A 20,589-nucleotide genomic window follows, 5' to 3' on the forward strand; every position below is an offset into this window, starting at 1 on the left:
TTTGAAACAGGATTTCTGTTAGCCCTCACTGTTCTGGAGCTCTCTATGTGGACCTGGCTGGCCTCAAATTCACAGAGATGTGCCTGCTTCTGCCTCCAGGTTTGGGATTCAAAGGCATGCACCACCATGCCCAGCTTTGGGACTCTCTTACTATACTAACCCACAGATATACAGTAAAAGAAGGGGACTTAATTTCAGGGATGGAACATAGAGAAGTCTTAGAGTGAGTTTTATGCCATTTGAGAATATGCTGTTAAATAGAACCAAAGAGACCCAGAGAGAGCTTCAAAAAGATCGAGTGGTCAGTAGTGGCAAATTCCCCTGAGGGATCAAATGTAACAAAGAATGGCCGGATTTGGTAATTAGGTCCCTGGGCTTTGGATAAGTAACTTAGAGCTGTGGTGAGGGGGAAAAAGCTAAATTGTAGGGAGCTGAGGCATTGATGGGCAGTAAGGAAGTGGAGCCAGGATAGTTAAGTTTCCTTATGAAAGAGCGGAGATAGCTGGAGGGACGCTTGAGTTGTCAGAAGAGACAAGTCCAGAATGTCTGTAGTGTCTCTCAAGGTCCATGAGTATATATTGGAAGTGAGATCCGGAGCACAGGTGGAAAGATAGTCTTGTACGAGAGTGGACTTTGTAAGTGGGAGGATGAAAACAGGAAGTTAGGGGAAGGCTCAGATTGTCTGTTTCTCTGAAGTCATGAATCATAGAATGAATGGGAACTTAAAAATCTTTGCTTTATTACTATTAAAGGCTATAATTTGAGACTTACATGTGTTGTGTATTTATTGATCCTGATGGCTTGATTTCTGTACCGATAAAAGTTTGGGAAATTTTCTAAATCCATTTTATGATTTCGTACTTTCAGTTATGATCTTAGTTTTCATGATTGAATTTTTGTTTTTTATAAACAAAACAGCCAGGTGTGATAGCACACACCTTTAGTCCCTCTAAGTTCAAGGCCATCCTTGTCTACATAGCACATTACAGGCCAGCTGGGGCTACATAGTGAGACCTTGTCACAGAAATCCACAAATAAAATTTTGCTTCTAAAATGTGACATAAGGTTCTCGGGGTCCTGTGATTGTCAGTACCTTTATACCTATACTGATGGTGTTTATTTTATTCAAAAGTGATTAGCTATAGTTATGCTTCTTAGATTTATATTGAATGAATTTTATATGGCAAATATCAATTATTATAATAAAACTCTAAAACTGAGAAGTATGTAGGGATTAGCCAAAAATTATATTAATATTTTATATATTTAATTATAAGTATATGAAAATTTATGTTTTTTCTTTCCTTGTTAAAAAGTTTGTTTGTTTTTTGAGACAGGGTTTCTTTGTGTAGCCAAGGCTGTTCTGAAACTTGCTCTGTAGACCAGACTAGCCTTGAACTCATAGAGATCCACCTGCCTCTGCCTCCCAAGTGCTGGAATTAAAGACATATGCACCACCACTGCCCGGCTCCTTGTTAAGTTTGAATTAAAGAAGTTTTTGAAGGCTGGAGAGATAGCTCAGTGGTTTAGAGTGCTGGCTTCTCTTCCAGAGGATCTGGATTCAGTTCCCAGTACCTACATAGCAGCTTGCAACAGTCCATAACTCCAATTCTAGGGGATTTGATGCTCTCTTCTTGCCTCTATAGACACCAGGAACACATGTGTATTCATATATATTAATGCATAGAAACACTCATACACGTAACATAAATAAATTAAAAAATTATTTATATTTTAGGTATGAATGCTCTGCATGTATACATGCATGTCAGAAGAGGGCATCAGATCCTATTAATAGATAGTTGTGAGCCACCATATGGTTGCTGGGAATTGAATTCGGGACCTCTGGAAAAGCAGCCAGTGTTCTTAACTGCTGACCCATCTCTCTGGACCATAAATACATTTTTAAAGTGTTGAATTTGGTGAGTTTTGGTGGATTCAAAAGGTTATGCATATATTCACATTACAAGGTACTCAGGTTTGAGATATTTAGCTTTTAATTTAATTTACCTTAAATTATATTTATTGATGAGTGTGTGTTCGAGTGGGGAGTATGGAGGATGAAGGAAACAGCTTTCAGGACTGGTTGTCTTCTTCTACCATGTTGGTCCTGGGAATCAGATAAGGTTGTTGGGCTGGTATCTAGCCACCATATGGGAGACCATCTTGTCACTGATCTGTCGACATTTAGGGGAAGACAAATCTCTCCTGTAAGATTTCTGTTAACTTTTTAATATCAAATTATATCAGAAAACTTTTATTTATGATCTTTTGTAGAAAATTATTTCATCCTTAAATAGATATGTCAACCTGAATTTATGCGTCTTCTCTTTACAGCCGTTTTCCCCATTACCACTGGGTTTCTTCAAAAATAGATCTTTTTTATTTTTAATTCATTTGTGTGTGTGTGTGTGTGTGTGTGCGTGTGTTTGCATACTCACCCCTGACATACAGAAGAGGGCATTGGATCCCCTGGAACTGGAGTTACAGGCATTTGTGAACAATCTGGCCTGGGTGCTGGAAACTGAACTGTGGCTCTCTGAAAGTGCAAGTGTTCTAAACCACTGAGCTATCCCTGTAGTCCTTTATGAAAAATTTCCCTCTTAAGAATAGATCTTGGTGGAAGATAAGAATTGTGTCCCGGTTAAAATGATCAGATTGGTAATTTTGTTCCTCTGCTGTACTGGTGATCATTGCTAAGGTTACAGTCGTTTATACTCAGCTTCTTTTGTTGGCTAGACTCTATTAAAAGTTTATGACTATTTCATACCTCGCTGTAGAGTTAGCGTTTAATTATATATATATAATTATATATATTTAATTATATATAATGTATATATATATATATATACACACATACACGCTGCTGTTTTCAATGTTTAAAAAGGAAGCAATGGAGTCTTACCATTTTAATTTAATTTTCCCATGTATTTGTTTTTGTTTCTTTACAGTACTCTGTGCAAAAAACTTGGTGAAAAAGGATTTCTTCCGTAAGTAAATTAACTTTACTACAAATCTTGTACATCCTGTGTAGATTTGGGGGAGGTGTATTTTCAGAACTGCCTGGTTTAGAAACAGACTGTTATTTTATGAATGCTGTAGTTCCAAATCACTTGTCTCCAGACTTACCTAGAGGATTTTGGAGCTTTGCTTTACCCTTTTTCTTTATCCACTTTTACACATTTATACAAATGTGTATGCGCAGGTAAATAAGTGGCAAGTGTTTAGGTTTCTAGGAAATATTGAAAATATTTGTTAGTACTCTTTTACTTTAACATTTTAAGGAAAATCCACTTGTGCATTCAAGACTCATTGGGAGCTATAAAATTGAGTCTGCTTGGAGTTTCCAGAGTTGTAGGAAAGAAACCACTGCCAGTCTCCAGAGCATGCATCAGGTCTGCATATGTAGTCTATTTGCCAATTGAACATAGTTTTCTTTTCTTTTTTATTTTAGGGCAGGGTTTTGCTATGTAGCCTAAGCTGGCCTTGAATTTATAGTCATCCTGTCTCTGTCTTCTGAGTGTTAGGATTACAGGCATTAACAATGCCCAGAAGTTGTGAAAAAATTTGTAGCTTCATTTAGGATTAAGTCTTGTGAGAGAGGATTAGGAAGTTCCCTTTTATGTATTAAAAATCTTGGGCTGGAGAGATGGCTGAGAGATTAAGATTACTAGCTTAACAGTAGAGGATCTGTGTTCAATTCCCAGCACCCACATGGCTGCTCACAGCTGCCTGTAGTTCTGATTCTAGGGGATCCAGCACCCTCACACAGACATACATATAGGCAAAACACCAATGCATATAATATAAAAATAAATAAATTATAAAAAAAATCTTAACCCATAATCTCTTTCCCTCTTCCTCACTTTGTACTTTTTATTTTTGTTTTGAGACAGGATTTTATGTAGCCCAGTCTAGCCTTGAATTCTGCTGTGTAGTCTCTTCTAGCAGATTACTAGTGTGCACCACCACACCTTGCTCTTTCTTTTTAATTTTAACCTTGTAATTTCATGCTTTACATTAGCTTTAAATTATTCAGTAACAGTCACAAAATTGTAAATAAAAACTTTTAGTCAAAAATTTTACATGTAGCTGGGCGGTGGTGGCACACGCCTTTAATCCCAGCACTCGGGAGGGAGGCAGAGGCAGGTGGATCTCTGTGTTTGAGGCCAGCCTGGTCTACAGAGCAAGTTCCAGGAAAGGCGCAAAGCTACACAGAGAAATCCTGTCTCAAAAAACAAAAAAAAAAATTTACATGTAAAACATTTGAATTTAGAAATAATTGTTTTATTAGATTTTTAAATATAAGTTCTGTCAGCTAACAAAAACAGCATGTTTGGTGTTTAGTATGACCGTTAGGTAATTTTTAGGTTAGTTAAAAGGGATAATAAATTATCAGGCCTGGAGAGATGGTTTAGCCATTAAGAGCACTTGGCTGCTCATCCAGAGGATCCAGGTTTGGTTCCCAGCACCCACATGGAGGCATACAACCCTCTGTAACTCCAGTTCTAGGGTATCTAATGCCCTCTTCTGGCGTCCACAGGTACTGCACACATGTGGTACACAGGCATACATGTAGGCAAAACATTCATGCATACAACAATAAGATTTTTTTAAGGGATAATAATTCTTGACACATTTTAAATACATAATTTCATTTATTACTTTACATCTTTCTATAGTAGAACTTGACTTTCAGCTTAAAGAATATAATTTTATATTACTATTGTTATGGATGTTTATGGTATCTTTGTGCTTATAAGGGGAGGTGTGAAATAGGATAACTTGAAGCAGATGAGGACAGTTGGGAGTACCCTTCCACCTCTGTATGGTAGACTGTGTAATCCACAGACATTTCACAGGAGAGGAGGGCGTGAGGGCCATAGAACTCCCCAATTCTGTTTGCTAACACCAAGTTTATTCTCTCCTGGGCTGCTGCTCTGTTTTAAACTCCTTATTGCTAATAAACTAAAAGCCACGGTATAATTTTTAAAAATCCTCCTAAGGTTGAGTTGATGTAGGATTTGTCTTGGTGAAACTGAAGCGGCAGGAAGGATTGCACGTGGTGCTCACAGAACGAAAGTGAGGCACATGTCTAAGACATTTGCTCACATTTTGAAGATAAAATCTTCAGTTTTTGGTTCAGACTTCCTTCCTTTTCAAATTCTTTCCCTTTCCTCAGAGCCCCATTCACAGCTTCCCTCATAAAACATACAGATACTCTTGTCTCATTGTTTCTCAAAAATCTGGAAGAATCTTTAATTCTTTGTAAGCCTCTAAGAATTGACAGTGACACTTTATAGATAGATACTCTGTAGTGTACTTGAATAGTAAGTGAAAGAAAGAAATCCATTTTTATTGGTGTAGTAAAAACTGCCAAAAATAATTTAGAAGTGTGAACTTGCTTCATGCATAAGATTTAGAGGCAGCGGAATTGTCTTTAAAACTCACAATGGAAGATACCTGATGGCCCAGAAAGGGGAGCAGCAACAAGCCAGTTCTTTTTTTCTTTATGGTGTTTCGGGACAGGGTTTCTCTGTGTAGCTTTTGTGTCTTTCCTGGAACTCGCTCTGTAGACCAGGCTGGCCTCAAACTCACAGAGATCCGCCTGCCTCTGCCTCCCTCCCGAGTGCTGGGGTTAAAGGCGTGCACCACCACCGCCTGGCAATAAGCCAGTTCTTTAGTCTTCTAGAGGAGCCAGCCAAGGATGGAAATGACCAACATTCCAGATTTCTGCTGGTTTAGGTTCCTACCTGCACTTCAGGGTGTTTTTGACCTGTTTATAGTTTTGTCTACTCACGTTAATCTCAGAGAAAGAAAGATCCTAAATTCTTTCAATTTGAGTGTATTTACTGATCAAGAGTGGAGTTAAAAATATTTGTTATATAAAAATATTTATTATATAATAATATATTATTTTATGTGTATGAGTGTTTTGCTTGTATGTATGTAAGGTACTGCCTACAACCTGGTGCCCTTGGAGACTAGAAGAGGGTACTGGGTTCCCTGGAAGTAGAATTATGGACAGTTATAAACCATTATGTGAGTGCTAGGAACTAGACCTGGTTTTTCTGCAAGAGTAGCAAGTGCTCTTAACTACCTAGTTCTCAGAGTACAGTTGTTAATAGTAAATATAGTTAAGTTTTTGTTAGTGATTTAAATTGTGTTAAATGATTAAAGTATTTTAAGGTGAAATATGAGTATAAGGAAATAAATGTATATTTCACTTCAGGGGAAAAACCCATCATGTGGTTTTTATATGCTAATTTATATGTGAGATGGTGCTGTTTATTTCCGGGCATAACCCTTACTAAGAAAAGTTTGTTAACTCATACTTTGGAACCATTTTCAAGCTTCTTAGCCTTTAAAAATCAGTCTCTTCCTCCTTCCCTCACATTTCAGCAGGTAAAAAAATTAGGCAACAGGTAAAATAATTTTATAGTGAATTATCTACCAAATAGATTCTATAATTAAGTTGATGATATACACATATTGATGTAACTAACCGTCTTATTAAATAAGAAACACAGAAACAATGTAAAGGAGAAAGCCGAGAGGTCAGAGCTCAGAGCTAAAATCTCACCCTTCCTCCTGCTGTCCCAGCTTCGCGAAAGAGACCTACTTCCTGTCTGTTCTTTTTTTTATAGTATGTTGTTCTGCCTTCTCATTGGTTGTAAACCCAAACACATGACTGCCTGGTCACTGTCTGAATGTACAGCCCCCTAGGTCTTAAAGGCATATGTCTCCAATGCTGGCTATATCCCTGAACACACAGAGATCTATGGGATTAAAGGCGTGTGCCACCACCGCCACACTCTTGCTATGGCTCTAATAGCTCTGACCCCCAGACAACTTTATTTATTAACATACAATCAAAATCACATTTCAGTACAATTAGATTACCACCACATACACATCTTTTCATTTATCCATTATCTGAGTTTTCTTTAAGGAATGTTTCATTGGTGTCAATTTTTAAAAGCATTTGTATGAGCTGGGTGTTGGCTTGTGTCATGACCCCAGCATTTGGGGGCAGGTGGGTGGGGGATGGATGGATGACCAGGAATTCAAAGCTACTTTAGACTAGTGAGTTTCAGGCCAGCTTGAGCTACATGGTGAGACCCTGTCTTTTTTTATGGGGGAGAGGGGCAATATTTATCTGTAAATCCATTAAGTATTTTTATTAAAATATTTTTTTTTGTTTTTTGAGACAGGTCTGTCTGTAGCCCTGGCTGTCCTGGGAACTTGCTCTGTAGACCAGGCTAGCCTTAAACTCAGATCTGCCTGCCTCTGCATCCCGGAGCATGCCTCTCCACTCCCATCTTTATTAAAATATTTTTGTAGAGGTGGAATCAATTGTTGAAAACCAAAATGGATTTGTTGGATGATACCAACCACCCTCTCCTTCATTCAAGCAAAAACAAGTCTGTTTGGAAAGTAAATAAGTTTTTTTCTAAGTGTTTTTTTAGGGGGCGGGGGTTGGAGAGGAGGGGCAGTTTCTGAGACAGGGTTTCTTTGTGTAACGGCCCTAGATGTCCTAGAACTCACCTTGTAGACCAGGCAGGCCTTGAACTCTCAGATCCGCCTATTTCTTCCTCTGGAGTACTGGAATTAAAGGTGTTTATCATTACAGCATGCTGAAAGTAACTGAGTTTTAAGTTTAAATTGTTCTTAAAATGACATTTACTTATTGTGTGCTTGTGTGTATGTGTAGGTCAGAGGAGACCATTCTCTCCTCTCCCATGTGGGTCCTGGAGATTGACCTCAGGTTGTCGTCAGCTTGGCAGTAAGCACTTCACTGCGGAGCCAACTTTCTGATTTCATTACTCTTTGCAGCTCACTAGTGTATTTGTCTGGTCAAATGGACCGCCCCTCACCATCTTACCTGTCTCAGAGGATGGGAAAATGGACTTTTATTTACAACGTGGAAAATGTAGCAGCTACTTTGTATTTACCACTAGAGATCTCTAGCTTTTGAAAACTTGACAGCTTTGGGTGTAATTTGTCCTCGAAGATAAATTTTTGTACAATAGTGATACTGTTATGTTAAGGGAAAACTGAAGTTTTTCTTTGAGTTAAGAAATAGAATTGTTACTCTGCGTTGTAATTACTTAGCAAGCAGAAAATAAACCACAAGAGACTGTGACAAGGGAGTCCTACATAAATAATGGTCTGGAAGCTCTACTCAAGAGGTGTGTGTGGAAAACATCTTTTCTTTGACAGTGACTTATGTTGTGTTTGTGTGTGTACACTTGCACTCACATATGGGCACACACTGTGTCAGGACGACTTGTGGGAGTCAGTTATCTTCTTCCACCATACTGCCTCTAAGAACCCAGCTCAGCCTGTCAGACTTGATGGCAAGTGCTTGCTGAGGCATCTTGCTAGTCTAGCATTTTTGTCTTTTAAATGTTTCCCTGCATGCATGTATGTATACCACATGTGTGTCTAGTGCCCATGGAGGGTAGGCAAGGACATTGGATCTCCTCGAGTAGGAGTTATAGACAGTTGTGAGTCATCATGTTGGGAACTGAACCTGGGTCCTCTAGAGCAGCAAACACTCTAACTGCTGAGCCCCCGTAACTGTTTTTTAAATTATTTGTGTGTGTGTGAAATGATGTGTGTATGTGGGTGCATGTGTCTGTCAGGACATACATATGAAGGTCAGAGGACGGCTTTGGGGGTTGGTTCTCTTTTTCCGTTGGAGAAGAGTCTCTCTTTGTTTCTGCCATGCTGCACACTCCAGGCTGGCTAGCGGGCCTGGAGCTTCTGGGTGGGTCTCTTACCTTCACCTCCTCTCTTCTCCTAGAAGTGCTGGGATTGCACAGGTGTGCTGCTGCAGTGGGCTTTTTATGTGGGTTCTGGTTATTGAACATGGACTCTCAAGTTTGTGTGGCAGGAGCTTTTACCTACTGGCTTCCAAGCCTCTTTTAATGGATCATTTTTGTTCTGTTTTTTGTTTGTTTTAAAGACAAACTGGAGCTTTTTCTCTGTACATCAGGCTAGCCTCGAACTAACAGAGATCTTTCTGCTTCTTCCTCTTAAGTGCTGCGATAAAATAATGCACCATTTCATTTAGCCTTTTCCATTTTATTTCTTCAATAGTAGTTTTATTTTATTTTAATTTTTTTGTTTTTTCAAGACATGGTTTCTCTGTAGCCCTGGCTGTCCTGGAACTCGCTCTGTAGACCAGGCTGGCCTCGAACTCAGAGATCTGCCTGCCTTTGTTTCCTGAGTGGTGGGATTAAAGGCATGTGTCTCTGCCCCTGCAGTAGTTTTATTTTCTAAATATATAGTTTTTAAAGATTTGTTGTTTTTTATCTGTATGTTTCTATTCCTGAGTGAGTTTATGTATCACACATGCAGGTGCCCTCAGAGGCCAGAAGGCGCCCCCTGGAACTAAAGTTACATTCTGTTGTAAACTGACTAATGTGAGTGTTGGGAACTGAACCTGAGTCCTCTGGACCACTGAGCCAACACCTTTGTATACACGTTTTGGTTGGACTCTTAGGTTCCTTTAAAACAGAAGAAATAAGGTTTTCCATGAACTGCCCTCTCTTCAGCTCTGCTGTGTTAAGAACGTCCTCTCTCGCCTGTGTGTGCTGTGCAGCCCAGGGGCAGTCATCGCTGTTCTTCTTCACGTCCAGTCTGTCTGGCTTCCTCACTCTTGAACCAGACAGTGAACCAATGGTGTGTCAGTCCTCCATCACTGACAGAGCAGCTGAGAGAATCACCTTACAGGAGGACCCGACTTTTGCTTTGGTTTTGTGGGGGTTTTTTTGGTTCACAGTTGTAGAGGTTTGCAGCTCATGTTTAACGTGCTCGGTTTGTGTGGGCCTGCGGGAAGGGAGAACATTGTGGCAGCAAGGACATGGTTAAATCAGCTCCCTTCACCATGGCTAGAAAGCGGAGATCAGAAGAATGAGGAGGAGGGGGGCAGGGACAAGGTATACCTCAGGGACTCAGTTCCTTCAGTGAGGTCTTATCACCTCCTAGAATAGCCCATCATATTATGAAGACATGAGTGGGTTACTCTGTTGATAAGGTCAGAGCCCTCATAAACCAGTCCTTTCCCAACTACCTCTGAGTATTGCTGTGCTGAGGATCAAGCCTTTAACACAACCTTGGGGGTACATTCCAGATCCAAATTATAAATACAGCATAGTGGTTGAGAATCAGCCTGTGAGTGCATTGGTTCAGAGTCTAAACTTACGTTCTCAACCTTCCTAATCCTTTGGCCCTTTAATACAGTCCCTCATGTCATGGTGACCCCACCATAAAATTATTTTCACTGCTACTTCTTAACTAATTTTGTTACTGTTGAGAATCATAATGTAAATATCTGTGTTTTCTGATGGTCTTAGGTGACCCCTGTGAAAGGGTTGTTTGAACCTCCCAGGGGTCACAACCCACAGGTTGAGAACCACTGCTTTAGACTCCATCCATACTTTTCACTACTGTGCAGCATTGAACTAGTTATCTAATATTTTTGTTCTTTATTAGTAAAATCTGAATCAGCAGCATTCATCTCCATCAGAGGATTATTGTAAAGATTTAAAATGAAGCATTTAGAATAGGCTCCATTGTGTTTGCTGTTGTGGTCAGGACAGCCAAACAAGGACTCACTCTCAGTCCCTCTGCCACGTTTGCTATTGTCACCTCCTTTCTATTGGGTCTGTTATTGGAGTTGTTCGTTATTCAGTAACAGTTTTTAGCTAGTTTGACCTTTCTGTAGTTAATGTTCTGTATGACAGCCTATGTTTAATAAGCTCGTTAAATGAGCTACTAACAGCTGTTTGGAAAGAGAGTGGACGTTTGGAGCATTCACCTTCTCAGAGTTCAGTGGCTGCTTCCAATACTCAAGCATCCACCAAACCTTGGTAGTGTTTAACAGAATGTTTTGAGTTGGGAACAAGAAAATTAAAATACAGTTTTGATATCAAATGTGGAAGTGACTTCAATTTTTGGTTTAAAATAGGCTTCTGTTTGTGTCTGTGTGTGTGAATGTTAGACTTTTATAAAAGAAATAAAGAATGGAAAACTCCTTTATAGCAAACGGTAAGCCTTAAGTAATCTTTTATCTTACATGTCAAAGTATTTTTAGTTTAAAATACTTCCCTTTTTTTCACAGGACTCCCGGATCCATTTGCTAAGGTGGTAGTTGATGGTTCTGGGCAGTGCCATTCTACAGATACTGTGAAGAACACACTTGATCCAAAGTGGAATCAGCATTATGACCTGTAGGTGTAAATGATTAATTTGAAATGAAACACAGAATTAATGTAATATAATCTTTGAAAAGAAACATGAAAAATGTTTTCAGTTTGAATATATTTCAGTATTTTTCTTCCTTTTCTTTTTTCAAAATAATACTAAGGATTGAGCCTTGGGTCTCACATGGTAGGCAAGCACTCTACCCCTGAAGTGTCCCCCTCCCCCTTGACCCCCTTTATTACTTGTATGTATTTTATCTGATATAGGTCTCACTAAGTTGCTCAGGCTTCTTACTTCACCCTTCTAAATAGCTAGGATTGCAGGCCTACCAGCACCACAGGCTCCACCGTATGATTTGACATTTATAGAAGAGGAACCAAACCCATTGGAAAAGTGTTGTGGATTATTGACACACACACACACACACACACACACACACACACACACACACACACACACTAAAAAGAAAGTAAACATGTTGAAGTTACAGCTGTACTTAATGTAGGTTCAATTTACCTTTTCCTGAAGACTAGAGATGGTGACATCTTTTCACATGCTTGATGGGACTTATTTTATAGTTACTATTAACTGGGTACCTAGAGAGGTTATTTTATAGTTACTATTAACTGAATACCTAGAGAGGTCTGTCTTACATGTTTCAAGGGGCAATGGAGGGAAAGAGATCAAATCTTTTTATTTGGTTGGATAGACCTGTAAAGTATAACAGTTATATTTTAGCCCAAGTCTTATCTGTATATATAATATTGTTTTCTCCTATAGAGAAATTTCTTATGTTAGAACCTCTTGAATTTTGTTTATAAATCTTATACTTGCTGGGAAGTTGAAGTTCTAATAGAACAAAACAGATTTCTATTTAACTTTAAAGCTGGGTATAGTGGTGTGTTCCTGTAGTACTATGTATTCAGGAGGATTATAAGTTCTCAGCCCCTCTGGACAACAGAGCAAGATCCCGTCTTAAAAAGCAAGACCTGTCTTAAAAACAGCAACAATGACAGCACCAAAAGTGGTTAACTTGCAGCTTAAAAGAAGTCATTTTTCTTCTAGCCATGTGTATTAAATGACACGAGTTTTCCTTAAAATGAAGGCAGACACTGCCTAAGTGCAATTTATAATTAGTTTCTGACCCTGAAAGATTCTGACAGAATGCTTTTGACTTGTAAAACTTAAGTGCTTACAGTTATTTTTAGTAATTCAGTTATTTTCAGAAGGCCTGTACTTAGGAAATTATTATAGTTTAGAATTTCAGATATATTTGTATCATGGTATGCATAAAGAATATGGTAGTGTATTGTACCAAGTAGAGTTCCTTAGGCCAGTAGTGGGCTATCCCGAGGCCTCAGGAGTCAATCTGTTAGAATAGCTGCAAGCCAGTTAGGAAACATTGATAATTTTTTAAATGCTTGGTTTTGAGTGTTACTTGTTGCTATGTGATATAACATGCAGTAGTTACATACCAGTATATATCTGGTAGATGTATTTGAAAATTGATACATGCATACTAAATGATAGTTTAGAATATCTCATTGTAAAGAATAGACCCAATACAAATTAGCTTAATTTTAGAGCCAGGTTTGATGGCCCACACCTGTAATCTACCACTTGAGAGGCAGGCAGGTTAAAGGCTAGCCTGGGCTAACCATCAACAACAAAACAAAGGCCTGGGAATGTAACCTAGTTGGTAGAATACTTGCCAAGCATGCATGAAGCCCTGGGTTTGATCCCCAGCACTACATAAAATTGGTTGTGGTGACACATGCCTGTAATCCCAGCACTGGAAAGGTCAAAGCAAGATCAGAAATTCAAGGTCATCCTAGTCCACATAGTTTAAGGCCAGGCTGGGCTGCATGAGCCTATCCCTCAAAACAATAACAACAAAAGCAAAGGACTTGCGTGATAAAAGTTTCAGGAATGCATTCTTTAGACACAACTGGATCCAAGGCTCAAGTGAATCTTCCATGTTCCTTGTTTTTATTTTATTGAATGATAGTGTAAGATCAAGGTTGCTGGACCAAAAATTTGACCTCTTAGAATCACTGAAAGAAAGTTAGGTTCTACTCACACGTTATTAACCATGTTTTTGCATGACTTGATGCCATATTAATAATTGGCCGTTATAAAGCTTTTACATACTTGCAGGCATATGCACAGACAAGAACAGTAACGCTTTTCCCTGCTCTGCTTGTCTGCAGGCAGTGAAGTGAAACCTACAAGAGTCCTGCTCGCTCAAGGCCTGCATATAGGAAAGAAGCAGGGGAAAAGCGTTACAAACAGCTTTTGTTCTGCAGCATTTAAAAATCTAACAGGTAGGTCAGATTTTTGGTCTATCAGCCTTGACAGTGCCTCTTGAAGGTGAACTAAGTATCTAAGTTAATGATGAAAATATATCTAAAATGGGACGGTGATAAAAGCTCTCTTAGGATTTTTAACCTCATAAATAATCATTATAAAATGCCTTAGTGCTATGAAATAGTAGCTACTAATTTTTATGTTCTTTTCTTTTTTTCTTTTGGCTGTGCTGGGAATCAAACCCTGGGTGTTGCACTTGCTAGGCGAGTGCTCTCTCTACATCTGAGTGACATTCCCAAACCCTAAAATAACCTTTTTCTAAAAAAAAAAAAAAAAAAAAAAAAAAAGTTGCCCAACCTGAGATTGAAAAAAAAAAAGGGATTATATTAAAAATTATTTTAAATATTTTTAAAATTAAGTTTAGTACTTTGGATTGATTGAATTCAAGACAGTTTGCTTCTTTTGGCTGCATTCTGAAATATACTTACAACTTCAAGATACTAAAAAGTTCAGTGTTATACTACTTAGAACTAGCAGGTCATTCATGTAGCTGCTTTGTCCTTCAGGTATATCGGAAAGTCTGACTCAGTCACCATCAGTGTGTGGAATCATAAGAAGATCCATAAGAAGCAAGGGGCTGGCTTTCTCGGTTGTGTCCGCCTTCTTTCCAATGCCATCAACCGCCTCAAAGACACTGGTTGTGAGTAATTCTTTTTTTAATTAGAAAATGTCTGTGGGAACTTTTATGTAGTAAGTGTCCAAAAACTTAAGTTCCCATATATATCTGACATACTGATAAAAATTCCTGGTCTATATTTATTTAATGGACACAGTAATTGAAACATTTGGGGCTGGCAAAATGGTTTGGTGGGTACCAACCACCAAGGCTGATAGCTCGCTCTTGCTCTTTCTCTTGCTCTTTCTCTTGCTCTTTCTCTCTTCTCTTTTTCTTTCTCCCTCCCCTCTCTCTTTCTCTCCCTCTCCCTATCTCCTCCCTCCCTCCCCCTCTCTCTCTCTCTCCCTCTCCCTGTCTTCTCCCTCCCTCTCCCTCTCCCTATCTCCTCCCTCCCTCTTCCTTTTCTCTTTCTTCTCCAACCCACACTAGATAAGTACTTAAATGTAATATTTTTTTTTCAAAAATGAAACATTGTAAGGTGAATCAGAGATGATGCTTAGCTTCCAGTGAATTTGTGTTATTCTGAAGTGATAGATAGTTGGGGCTTGTCTCAGACCAGATGAAGGCGGCTCTTATCCTTAAACCAAGAACCCTTTCCTGCATAAATGGAGCTAAATGGAAAGACCCATGGCAGCACAGAATACTGAGAACAAAGGACGTTGAGTCCTGACCTTTAGACCAGGAATTGCACCATCTCTTTAAGACTCAGGAAACGTTGAGGAAGAGGGCGAGAATAAATGTATGAGGCACAGGACAGGGGAGGGGCTCCAAAATGCCAGCTGTTGAGCACAGCCTGGCACAGTGGCCATGAACCACAACAGCTGTGTGTGCTGGCACTGGGGCCACAGAGGTCTAGCACTTCTGACATTCAGCTGTGGAGACTCATGGGGCCAACCATGAGTCTCTTTGGCAGCTAACAGATCCTTGGAGAGAAGGAAGAAGTATAGTAAGTACTCAGTTATGTACACTGGTGAACTCACCAGGTTCTCATGGTTAGCTACAAATTTGGAGTTAACAGACAGCCTTAGTTAAACTATGTGAGATACTTTTAAAAAACAACAAAGCAAAACAAAGCCACAGAGTTGGCAAATTGGCTTTGTAGTGAAGAGAGGTGGAGGGATGTAGAGGTGAGTAGGAAATAGGAAAGTGACCAGAATATATCACGTACATATATGCAGTTGTAAAAGAACAAGTTTAGTAATAAAAAAGAGAGAGAAGTGATTGATATCCAGAAGGTTAGAAAGAAAGGTGTCAATATACATGCCTTTAATTTTTTTTTTTTAAGCACCTAGTTTTGGTGAGTTTTTGAAATGGAGTGAGGATTTTTATTTAGGTGATTGGAAGCAGTCAGGTGGCAATTAAAGAACAATTATTAGTAGATAAAAAGGTAGAGTGTATAAAACTACTGTGATAAAAGTTTAAAAGCCATTCTGAGAATCCAATAGTTAACTACTTGACTATCATCTGTTGCTCACCATCCTGCATATTAGAAAACAAAGATATTAGAAATTATTTCTACAGTGTATTGATAAATTGACTTACCATATCTATTTCATGTAACCCAGTGACAAAGAGTCTTTTGTAGGGGTTGTATAAAGTGAGGACATGGCCACTCCTAAGGTATGGTTGAGGGGGAAGTTTTTATTGTAGATATGAGGGAGAGCACAGCCAGAGGCATCTGGAAGAGTCCAGATCAGGGAGGGAAAGTAGGAGACTAAACATGCCTAGCAGTGTAGACCATGAGCGGGGAAGAGGAGTTGGCAGGCAATCGTGGAGGACTCTAAGAGAGGAAGACAAAAGAGAGAAAGAGCACCAAGAGGGCCTAGGGCTAAAATGGCAGTTGTGTAGGAAGGAGAAGCTGGGGGAAGGGAATCCCATGAGCTGAGAAGTTTAGGATAAGGGGTGTGGTTCGAAGAGCTGAGGAGAGTCTGTAAACAGGTATTTGCGGTGTTGAGAGAGCCTGGAGGCCAGCATGTGCATTGGTATGCTAATAGGCACCACAGTTAGCCTTTTGTCTGGTTCCTTTTGGACCTGACAAGGGTGTCTTTCCATTAAGACATAGTTGGAAATACCCTTTTCAGTAGATGTTTTGTTTGTATGTTTCTATAGAATTTTTCTATATAATGCAAAAAAAATTACCAGTTACTATCTAGGATGCCTGAGCTAATAAAGAAACTCAAATGAATTTTATCTAAGGAAATTAGTTAACAAAACCACTGTAAGTTTAGTTTTGAATGCTAGATGTATTAAGAGATGATTTTTTTAAATGTTAATGTGTTCCAATGAGATGTATAAATATTGGCCTGTGAGAGAAGAGGGAGATGACTGAGTTGCAGGTTCTGAATCAGAGGAACTCAAGCTATTAAGTAACTGAGAAAATCTTAGCTCCCAGGTTGGCAGGGTAATGAGCAATAGGAGAGAAGTGCTGGGTTGACAAAGTTCTCTATGTGGATGCAAACTGTTACACTGTCCAGTTAAGCCGGAAGACTTTGTTAGCATTCAGATCTGCCCCTTGGCCTGACTGGCCAGTAAGCGGGCAGTGCCTTGGCCCACCCAGCGCCCTGACAACATCATTCCTACCATAAAGTCCCCTTTAAGAGAAAATCCCAACCCCTTCTCCCTCCTGCTCCCTCCTCCTCCCTTCTTCCCTTCTCCCTCTCTCTCCCTGTCTCCCTCTCTCCCTTCCCCCTCTCCCCTTTCCTCTCTCCCAGTCCCCCCCTCTGTCTCTCCTCTTCCCAGGATGTCCTGTCTGCACCTCCATTCTTCCCTCTTCCTCTCTCTCTCTTTCCCTCTCCCTTCCTCTCTTCTTTCCTCTCTTCCCAGGAGGTTGTCTGCTCCTTCCCCTTTCTGTTTCTCCTCTCCTTCTCTCCTCAGCCCCCACCTGCTTTCTCTCTGAAAGGATGAACAGCCCTGGTTGGTAGGCGAAAAAGTCATGGGCCATGGCTACCAGAGTTACAATGGGCTTTATTAGAAAGAAGAGAGGATAGGAGGGAGGAGCCAGGCCTGGTGAAGGGGACAGAGAGGAAACACGGGGAGATAGGGCTGGGGGTCCTGGCCAGCTTTTTAAGGTGGAGTCTGCATGACCCCACAGCAGTACACAGTCATCCTCGCCCCCTCATGACGTTAGACCTGGAAGAGTGAGAGCAGGATCCTAACATTCCAGACTTTTGCTTATTATAAAAAACAAGTAAATAGGAATAGGGGTGTCGTTTCTCCCGGAAAAACTGCTTCCAGCTGACTTAGGCATCTGTTGGCCCTAGGGAAGGGGGAGTCTTCTGAGGTAGACAGGTGTTTTGGGATGGTGGGCTGTCCTGCTGCCCTGGAGCCGTCCATTCCTCTTGGCTTGGCACTCTGGCTGCTTTTGTGTCTGAAAGGATGCTGGTGAGACAGAAAAAGCCTGAAGTAGATCCGACCTGTCCAGATGGATTTAAGCTGGTTTCTGGAACTTGGGGAAAATTTTGAACATGTTAAGAAGCAGCCATGAGGAAATTAGTGACCATTTGTAGTGTTTAGTACTCTGCTTGTATTGGTTAGTGTTAATGGGAGAGACAGAGATTGGAACATGTTAAGCTTTATCAGAGACAAATTGTTTAAGGCACCTGTTTCCTTTACTAGTTTAGCATCCAGGAGACAGGTGACCAATTTTTGAGAGCATTTAACAGTAATAGATGTTTATATTAAAGTCTGTTTTTGCAGAGCCCAGACATTTTTGGGTCTGGGGGTGTAAATACCTTTTAGCTATTACAGTTTCTTACTTGATGATCTCTGGAGTCCAGTTCTGTGGTGGTCCTGTACCATTAGCTGACAGTGAGTTAGAAGAGAAGCTGGGAAGAGAAAAGCTTGTGGTGCAGGAGAACTACTTTCTTGCACGAGGAGGAGAAGCACTGTGACAGGTCTGGAGCGAGGCACATGGAGAGAGCAATGAAATGAAAGCTCCTACCTTAGCTGGAAATCTTTTCCCATTAAGTAACCCTGAAAGTGCAATTAAACCTGGTGAGGTGGGTAAGGCTACCTCCCTACCCCGACAATAGGGAAACGAGGAGTGGTGACATCCCAAAACTCCCAGGACTGGGTCAGTGGCTCCGGTGTCCAGAAGGAAAGAAACAGATCACTTCCATGCTGCTTTCTGGGTTCCCTGTGTGAGATGGGATTGACTGGGGCAGGAGGACCAGGGCAGCTTCAGTCCTCACTGAAAGCCAAGCCTACAAAGTTAGCCAGAGGGTAGTCTTTATCTGGCGTTCCTATGCCGCTAGGTGCATTAGGACAGTCAGCTGACCAGTGACCCTTTTGACAACATTTTGACAAGGTCCCACTGGTGCCCCCCATGGGGCGGTGGTGCTAGCCCCGGGCCCAATGGCCGTCTTTCCCACACTTGAAACAGGGACCTGGCGGCCTCCAGGGGCCATTGTGTGTCAGTACTTGGCAATTTTGTTCTCGGGCTTTTTATCTGTTCCCTGGTACACCTTGAATGCCACAGATGACACTTTCCTCTGTGGGGTCAGGAGCCTTGTTCTCCAGATGCTTAAGTTTTAGTCAGGGAGGTCTGGGGAACAAGGGACAGATTTTACTCCGTGTCTTGAATTTTTTTTTCCTTGATGTTTGTCCAATACTGGAAAGTAGAAGTCAGATAGACAGAAGTGGTTGCACGTGGCAGAGAAAACATCAGAAATGGGGAGGGAAAAGGGTTCAGAGCTTTAGCAGAAAGCTTGAGGATAAAGTAACTCTTTTCATTTGCCTGTTCTCTGGCAGAAGTTCTCACGAAGTTATTAAATGGCCAAATTTACTGGTATCTGCCAAATTTACTGGTATCTGCCCATTTGTCCCATGGCTGCAGCCGAGAGAGAAAAATAAAAAATTAAAATAACAAACTGGGATCCTGTCTCAAGTGTCCCAGAGGTAGAGGAAGGATCTATGAATCAGCACAAGTTACCAACTGTCCTCAGAGTATGAGTAAGGGCTGGGAGCGTACGTAGCATGTGGACCACTCGGTGGTCCAACAGCATCCTATAATTGGTCAAGATAGAACGTGTCCTTGCCAGCGCAGCCCGAAGACCCCCCTGGGAGGTCTGATGCGAAGAAAATAGGTCAGGCTGCAGAGCTGGGGGAAGGGACTCACCAGTTGCACTTGTGGGGGGGACACGGCTGTTGCTGGAGGGCTTCTCTCCAGGTTCCCCAAGCCCCGCAGTCCCACAATCCACTTATAAAATAATCACTCAGACGCTTATATCACTTATAAACTGTATGGCCGTGGCAGGCTTCTTGCTAACTGTTCTTTTATCTTAAATTAACCCATTTTTATAAATCTATAGCTTGCCACATGGCTGGTGGCTTACCGGCGTCTCTACATGCTCTTCTCCTGGCGGTGACTGCAGTCTCTCTCCCTCAGCCTTCCGCTTCCCAGAATTCTCCTCTCTCCTTGTCCCACCTACCTCCTGCCTGGTCATTGGCCATCAGTGTTTTATTTACATAGAGTGATATCCACAGCACTTCCCCTTTCTTCTTTTTTTAAAAAGGAAGGTTTTAACTTTAACATGGTAAAATTACATATAACAAAACAATTACCGAGCAAGAATTATAGTTACAATATTAAAGAAGATGTCCTATCTATCTTATATTTGTGAGTTTAAGGTTTTATAGCTAACTTATCTTTTATCATAACTGAGGAAATTACGACTATCTAGCCTTCAACCACATCAAAGACCTGAGAAGGAACATAATGGTACCTGAGAAATGGTAGACGGATGTAAGCAACTTCGGGAATCTTGCAAGAGTAGACCAAGACAGCTGGCAGCCTGGACAGTCACCTGATGTGTTTCAGCATTGTTGGTGCATTTAAATTGGCTACAGGCCTAGAGTATCTGACAGACCATTTTCAGAAGCAGGAATTCTGAGAGACCATCTTACCCTGTCTTGGCAGAGTACAGTGGTCGCTTTCCTTGTGTCCCGCTTGTCCAGAAAGGACAGCATTGCATTTGTACTGTCAGCCGTCAAGGCAAGGGCAGTTCTTTGCCCAGTAGGCCATTTTGTGCCAAAAAGACAAACTTCCAAATGGAAATGTCTTAGAAGCCCAACATTCTCTCGGGATCAATTGGTGCAGCCAGGAGCAATTGTGTCTCACATCAACAGAATTCTAAGTTATTTAAATGCCATATTTTCCAGGTCTATGAAGTGTTTGAAGATTACCTATCTATCTGAAATATATCTATGTATACCTAGAAGACTTAACTAACATGGCTACAGATATGATTATCATAGATGACTAATTATTAATCTATTTTTTAATTATCCATTACAATTTTAAATGAGTTACACAAACACAACACCTCAAACAAGAATAGAAACATATACACATATAGAGAGAGTATAACAAAATTAACTTCAAGTTTGTATCA

General features: G+C 40.5%; 1 protein-coding gene across 1 annotated transcript in view; it reads left to right on the forward strand.

The window, feature by feature from the left end:
* Positions 1 to 20,589, forward strand: part of Smurf2 (SMAD specific E3 ubiquitin protein ligase 2) — a 112,432-nt gene that overhangs the window by 42,644 nt on the left and 49,199 nt on the right. The window contains exons 2-4 of the mRNA XM_028865206.2: positions 2,952 to 2,990; positions 11,132 to 11,240; positions 14,088 to 14,221. Coding sequence (XP_028721039.1) covers positions 2,952 to 2,990; positions 11,132 to 11,240; positions 14,088 to 14,221 — 282 coding nt within the window. The remainder of the gene's footprint in view (positions 1 to 2,951; positions 2,991 to 11,131; positions 11,241 to 14,087; positions 14,222 to 20,589) is intronic.

This window comes from Peromyscus leucopus, chromosome 8b, assembly GCF_004664715.2.
Source record: "Peromyscus leucopus breed LL Stock chromosome 8b, UCI_PerLeu_2.1, whole genome shotgun sequence".
NCBI lineage: Eukaryota > Metazoa > Chordata > Mammalia > Rodentia > Cricetidae > Peromyscus > Peromyscus leucopus.